General features: G+C 42.3%; 1 protein-coding gene and 1 long non-coding RNA gene across 2 annotated transcripts; one reads left to right on the forward strand and one right to left on the reverse strand.

The window, feature by feature from the left end:
- Positions 1–33: 33 nt before the first annotated feature.
- On the reverse strand, positions 34–2,685 carry LOC127605762 (uncharacterized). The gene is made up of 2 exons (XR_007963658.1): positions 2,037–2,685; positions 34–716 (listed from the first exon to the last, which is right to left on the reverse strand). It is a non-coding gene; the product is annotated as an uncharacterized LOC127605762 (long non-coding RNA).
- Positions 2,686–2,825: 140 nt separating this feature from the next.
- ptgs2b (prostaglandin-endoperoxide synthase 2b) lies at positions 2,826–6,943 on the forward strand. The gene is made up of 10 exons (XM_052073425.1): positions 2,826–2,986; positions 3,079–3,195; positions 3,278–3,421; positions 3,493–3,636; positions 3,995–4,176; positions 4,246–4,329; positions 4,413–4,659; positions 4,933–5,219; positions 5,316–5,463; positions 6,064–6,943. Exons 1-10 carry the CDS (start codon positions 2,926–2,928, stop codon positions 6,474–6,476), a joined length of 1,827 nt encoding a protein of 608 aa, XP_051929385.1. The 5' UTR covers positions 2,826–2,925; the 3' UTR covers positions 6,477–6,943.

Raw genomic sequence — 6,943 nt, forward strand, 5'->3', positions numbered from 1 at the left:
AAATTGACATGATGATAATGATTTTAAAAAATGTTCTCATTGATTTGGTAAAACTAAATATTTGGGACATGTCAAATGTCTAATGAGGATGACGTAGACAGCGAGGGAAGTTATATGCAGAAGCTAACACATTTCACTGGTGCTCAGATGCTCAGATATATTATCAAGACAAATATGTTTTGAATAGACCCGACTCACAAAAAGTTAGGGATATTTGGCTTTTGGCTAAATTTCAGGACGAGCCTAAAATGCATTCAAACATTTACAGGTGAACTTAATGTAACCTTCTCCAAGCTTTTGAGTGCACATGTCCAGTGTTTCAGTACTATTTGCACAAATTGCTGTCCTCCAACGAGGAGCTTAAAATACACAATAGGTATTTGATCCTTGATTCAACCAATACATGTCTAAATTCAATTAGAGTTGGTGTTTAAACAGTCGTCCTCATCATGCTGTTCACATTTTGACATCATGAGACCCAGATGACACCTAATAATGGATCAACAGTACCTTGCCATTGTCATGCTTCAAACAGGACGTTTTCAGACTCAATTACAGGCACGTTTAAGGGAGATGAGAGGCACCCAAGTGTCACGTCAGACCATTCAAAACCGTTTACATCAGCGTGGTCTGCGCACTAGACAACGTGAAAGGGTGTCTGGCCACACCGCCAGGCACAGGCGTCATCATCTTGCATGGGCAAGGGAGGATTTACGCTGGAGGAGGAATCTGTGGGTCTAAGTGATGTTCTCTGATGAAAGTCGATTCATGAGCGGAAATTATGTCCGCCAATGATGTTGGAGACGTCAAGAAGAGTGTTATGCATTAGCCACTGTTATCACCAGATGAGCTTTTGGTGGTGGTGGTGTTACATTGTGGGCTGGTGTGTACAGTCTGGAAAGAATTGCCCTGTACTTGCCCTATACTTTGTGACAAGGCCATACTATGTAAATAACTTTATTAATCCAGTGATTGTGCCTCTGCATGAACAACACAGGCCTAACTTCATATTCATGGAACGACAATTCTCCAGCTCATCAAGTCTGCATCATCAGGGAACGCCTGTTCGAGACTGGTTTACCTAAAATGGAATGGCCTGCACTTTGTCCAGGCCTGAATCCTATTGAAAACCTGTGGGATCAGCTCTGTCACTGTGTAGAGGCTTGAAACTCTTCACTCCAGAACCTTAATGACCTGAGGGCTGCCCTTCAAGAAAAGTGGGATGCCATGTCTCAGCAGAGAATAAATCGACTTGTGAACAGCATGAGACATTGTCGTTAAACTGTAATTGATGCTGAAGGGCACATGACGAGTTATTGAGACGTTGAAATTTCTTGTTGTGGTGTGCCCACTATTGTTAACTTTTGTTTCAATTAGTTCTTTGAGATGAGGACATCACCAGTACATCCATCTACTTAAATGTTCTAGTTTGATGATATGATTTCACTTCACGTGAATTTTTTTTTACATTTTCCATAAAGTTTCACCTGACAGCCAAGTATCCCTAACTTTTTGTGAGCAGTATATTTTACTCATTTGTATTCTATGCCCTTGTGGATAAAGCTTGGATACAAATTTCATACTTCAACCACCGACCATTTCCCAAAAGCCCGGGGTAGAGTTAATGATCTTTTTTGCTCACGCTTGCTGCAGGTCACTCTAACATGTTCCACCTAATCCTTATTTTCCTGGACAGGTCATAAAATGTAAGCCTATTTACATAATAATAAAACGTGGAGGCAGTGGACATGGTTCATATTCACAAAGATAAAAAGCTTTTTCCACGAATCCACACATCCACGAGCAACGGCGCGAATGAAGCTTCTCATCTTAAGCCATCTGCGGTCTTAAAACAGATAACTACAATTTAAAAAAGTTGAACATATTAGGCTCTTTTTAAGTGACTCTGTCGCCTCTGGTTTCCTCGTTACCTAACTGCGTAAACATTGTGTTCCAGCCGCAAAATCCACTGTTACCGTGCGTCTCAGTAATGGTGAAACGTTCAACGCGCTTGAGAGAAAATAAGTTAGACATACCTTAAAGAAGATGTAATGTTTCAACTCACAAATCCTGAAAAAAAGAAACGTCGTGCCAATCGAGCGAATATCCACCACAGTCGCGGAGGGAGGAGGGGCCTCGCTTCACTTTGTGGGCAGTTGCCGGAGAAGCAGTGTTTAGTTGAATGGGCGCGACACCTAAGCTCTTGTTATCACCCCAGAAAAAAATTGATCGTAAAAATGATAAGATATCATCAACATGAGGCAATGAGGCGAGTTTCGGCAGAGGAAGCGAGGAGCTCCGCTCTAATTGCGCACAGCGCGCACTAACTTGCTGCATCCACTTGGGGGCGCGATTCACTCCGTTGCCAAAATCAATCAATTCAGTATTGTACTTCAAATACCGAACCAGGTGGCCCCTTGACGGTTATCACTCCACGATTGTGTTTCTTTTTTTTTTTACTTTTACACGACATGGAAGTGTCAAACATCCAATAAAGATGTTTTCTCCTGCGAAAGTTTGATCATAGTTGTCCACAAACTTTAACCAAATTAAATCACGAGACGCTCCATTTAATGGTAGTCATACAAAAAAAATGTCAAGAAAATAGCTTACGTTATTTAGTAAACAAGAAAAACGTGTATCCTAGTTATTTTTGTCAACAATTTACTGGGGTGGGGGTGGGTTCCTCAGTATCCGTTAGATGACTCAACGTCAAACCAGATCAATAGAGCGTGTAAGGGAAAAGTATGACTTCGACGTCTGTGTTTGTGTGTGAGAGCTGCGTGAGACCTCAAATGACGTCACCCGCAAGATATAAAGGTGCTCCCGTGGGCAGGATGGGACGTTCAAACGTTCAACTCTCGGGTAGGAAGAGCAGTGCACCAGAGAAGCAAAAAAAAAAAGTTCACGCATAGTCTTTGGAGTATGAACAAGTCCACTTTAACGCTTCTCCTCTTGTTTCTTGGTTGTCTTGTTTGTGAGGGAGGTAAGTCACACGTCTAAACGGTTGAAAGCGAGCCCAATGCATTTAGTGTGTTGCTGTGGATTTTATGAATGACTTTTCCTCGTGTTTGTCAGGTAACCTTTGCTGCTCAGAGCCATGCCAGAACAGGGGTGTTTGCACAGCCCTCGGATCTGACGCTTATGAATGTGACTGCACACGTACTGGCTATTACGGCCCAAACTGCACAACACGTGAGTACATAATCTACTTGGAGTTATCAAAGAACAGTATTTTATTTTCCGAGTGAGTAACGTTTCAATTGAATTTCTCCAGCTGAATTTCTCACGTGGATAAAAGTGCTCTTGAAGCCCACACCCAACACAGTCCACTATCTTCTCACCCACTTCAAGGGCTTCTGGAACATCATCAACAACATCTCGTTTCTCAGAAATGCCATCATGAAATATGTGCTGACATGTAAGTCTATTGAGAAGAGCACAAGGTCAGAAGACATAATAGAATAACACTAATAGCCTTTTTTCCCCTAGCTCGCTCCCACATGATCGACAGCCCCCCAACCTACAATGCGGATTATCATTACAAAAACTGGGAAGCATATTCCAACCTTTCCTACTACACGAGAGCCCTCCCTCCAGTGCAACAGGATTGTCCAACACCTATGGGAGTAGTTGGTGAGTGTTCTTTCTCCGCCTCCAAACCTGTTTTCTTAGATTCCTGAATAGTTGGTAAAGGGTGGCTGAGTCCCATTGCGTCAGAGGAACTAATCTTGTAAAATGGGAATTCGTCTGGCTTGGCAGGCTTTTGGCGGGGGTGGATACAAAAAAAAATGGCCAAGTGAGGTTCTTTCGACAATCTTAGTTGTAGGTCGGCCTCAAGTGTGACTGTCCTTGCTCATTTTCAAGTCGTCTTGTCTGCATGGTCTCATTTAATTCAATAGCCATATGAAGCACAATGCTAAAAACACCTCAACACGATCAAGTGATGAGTATAATCTAGTGTTGACTGACTTGGTCTCAATTGTTCATTCAGGTAAAAAGGAGCTTCCCGATGTGAAGCTCCTTGCAGAGAAGCTACTGACGAGAAGGAAATTCATCCCTGACCCACAGGGCACCAGCCTTATGTTTGCATTTTTTGCACAGCACTTTACACACCAGTTCTTTAAAACGGACATGAAGAGAGGTCCTGCCTTCACAATGGCAAAAGGGCATGGGGTAAGAAGAGTTGACATTTCACTATATATTCATATTGTGATTGTATTTTAATATTGACTTTATTTTCAGGTGGACCTCAGTCACGTTTATGGAGACAGCCTGGAGAAGCAACACAAACTGAGGCTCTTCAAAGACGGCAAACTTAGATATCAGGTACATGTGGAGAGAGAGCGCATCACCCTATCATTTCTTTCAGATCACACAAATGTCTCACATTGACCTAAATGTAATTGCAGATGCTGGATGGGGAGATGTACCCTCCGACAGTAAAAGATGTAGGCGTTGATATGCACTACCCCCCTCACGTCCCTCACGCTCATCGCTTTGCTGTGGGCCATGAGGCTTTTGGCTTGGTCCCTGGTCTCATGATGTATGCCACCATTTGGCTCCGGGAACACAATCGAGTGTGCAATGTCTTGAAGCAAGTCCATCCTTATTGGGATGACGAAAGACTCTTTCAGACTTCGCGACTCATTCTGATTGGTGAGTTGACGAGATAAACTGTTGTAATGTTGTTTTAATGGTATACCAGTCAGGGGGATGATAGAGACGACACATTCAATTGTTGGTTTTACCCACCTCTAGGAAGTTTTGAAAAGTGGAAGCTATGCATTCGATTGCACACTGGAGCTTTTAACCTTCCTGTGATGAAACCGGAATTACTTCACATAGGGGAAATGTTCACTGTTAAGAGTTCCATTGTTGCCTCAATTTGCTAGTTTACTTCAAGAAATACTGAGTCGATTTGCCCAACAGGGGAAACCATCAAGATTGTGATTGAGGACTACGTCCAGCACCTGAGTGGCTATAACTTCAAGCTCAAATTTGATCCCGAGCTGCTCTTCAGCCAGCGTTTCCAGTACCAGAACCGCATTGCATCTGAGTTCAACACCTTATACCACTGGCACCCTCTGATGCCCGACTCCTTCCACATCGAGGAGAAAAACTACAACTATAAAGAGTTTGTCTTCAACACCTCTGTAGTGACTGAGCACGGTATTGCCAGCCTGGTGGAGTCCTTCAGCAAACAGATAGCTGGGCGGGTACGATTATGCACTTTTTTTTCTCGCAACAATTACATCAAGATTGACAGTGATGATATTTGATGCATAACTGCTTTTCTTATACTATTGTTTTAGGTTGCTGGTGGTCGGAATGTCCCAGGACCAATTATGTATGTGGCTATTAAGTCCATAGAGGCCAGCAGACAAATGCGTTACCAGCCTTTGAACGCCTACAGGAAAAGATTCTCGATGGCTCCGTACAAGTCTTTTGAAGATTTGACAGGTGAGGTTATCCTTGGCTGAGTACTTTTGGTACAGTTTGTAGTAGCCATATGTCCAACTGCTCAAGCAACGGGAAGTTTAAGAAACGTTCTTGCTGCATAGTTCGAAGAAAAATACTACAGGATTGCCTCATCTTGGAAATCTTAGAAATGTACAGTATTTTCACCTGTTTCTAGCCTAGATGTTCACCTGTTCATTTGAGAGTGTGGAAAAAGATTTGCATCCCAGTGAACAAAATGTAAAGAAAAAGTCACGTGTTCTTGCTTCAGAGTGAAAAGTTTGGAACAGAAGGAAAACTCTAAAAAGGTATAGGAGTAAATCAAGCATATGTGGACAATGGCAAGGCACACGTCGACAAATAGCCATTCACGCTCAGATTCACACTATTGGCCAGTTTCGTTTCCCCATTTAACCTAAGAGGCATGTTTTAGGAATGTGGCAGGAAGGTAACCAGAGAAAACTATGAAGCAGATGGAAAGAATGCCATGCTATGCTACCCCCCCCCCCCCCCCCAAAAATATATATCCAGTGTAAAAATACAGCAGATAATCTTATGTAAACCAGACTGATGAAAATTAAACGCATATATATGCTCCTTCAGGTGAAAAAGAAATGGCAGCAGTGCTTGAAGAGATGTATGGAGATATCGATGCTGTAGAGCTCTACCCAGGCCTACTTGTGGAAAAACCCAGACCCAATGCCATCTTTGGGGAGACCATGGTGGAGATGGGAGCCCCTTTCTCACTCAAAGGCTTGATGGGAAACCCCATCTGCTCTCCAGAATACTGGAAGCCCAGCACCTTTGGAGGCAGTGTAGGATTTGACATTGTCAATACAGCATCTCTGCAGAAGCTTGTGTGCAATAATGTGCAGGGGCCTTGTCCAGTGGCGTCATTTCATGTGCCTGACATCGATGATGCAGGCTCCATCGTCATCAACTCCAGCACATCCCCCTCACGCAGTGGTGACATGAACCCGACAGTCATTTTGAAAAAAAGGACTAGTGAGCTCTAAAGGGTTTTTGTATGACATGGAACTATTTATTTATTTATTTTTTCAACATTATTTATACTATTTATAATAGAAGACATTTTATGTAAGCAGACATTTTAATGGCATTTTCTATGTTGTTGTACGTCTATATTTATGTATTAAAGGAGCGTGTATAAATTATTGTAAAATGAAAGACCTCAAGGACTGCAACCTGATACTTGAAAGCTAGTTTACAATTCCATCGTAGTGTACGTTTTTTGTTTGTTTGTTTGTTTTTGCCGTGTTTTAAGACGGAGAGCTGCTTGTCTTCCACTTGTGATCATGCATTGTTTTTGTTTTACTGTGACATAATACATGTTACTTAATAAGATCTGGACCACTACGATAGACAGTAAACTAGTGGCACTTTAATGGTAACATTCACAGTGGCTCACATGATTGTGATAAGAGTAAAGTATTTCTGGTCATTAAATTATATTTCTGATACA

The sequence above is a fragment of the Hippocampus zosterae genome, chromosome 8 (assembly GCF_025434085.1).
Source record: "Hippocampus zosterae strain Florida chromosome 8, ASM2543408v3, whole genome shotgun sequence".
In the NCBI taxonomy this organism is placed as follows: Eukaryota; Metazoa; Chordata; class Actinopteri; order Syngnathiformes; family Syngnathidae; genus Hippocampus; species Hippocampus zosterae.

What these genes read in the sequence shown, in the direction of transcription:
- ptgs2b (XM_052073425.1), top strand. Translation starts at nt 2,926, where the DNA reads ATGAACAAGTCCACTTTAACGCTTCTCCTCTTGTTTCTTGGTTGTCTT. An exon ending in CAATGGCAAAAGGGCATGGG is followed by an intron (nt 4,177 to 4,245) that starts GTAAGAAGAGTT and finishes CTTTATTTTCAG; the next exon opens with GTGGACCTCAGTCACGTTTA. An exon ending in ACGGCAAACTTAGATATCAG is followed by an intron (nt 4,330 to 4,412) that starts GTACATGTGGAG and finishes ATGTAATTGCAG; the next exon opens with ATGCTGGATGGGGAGATGTA.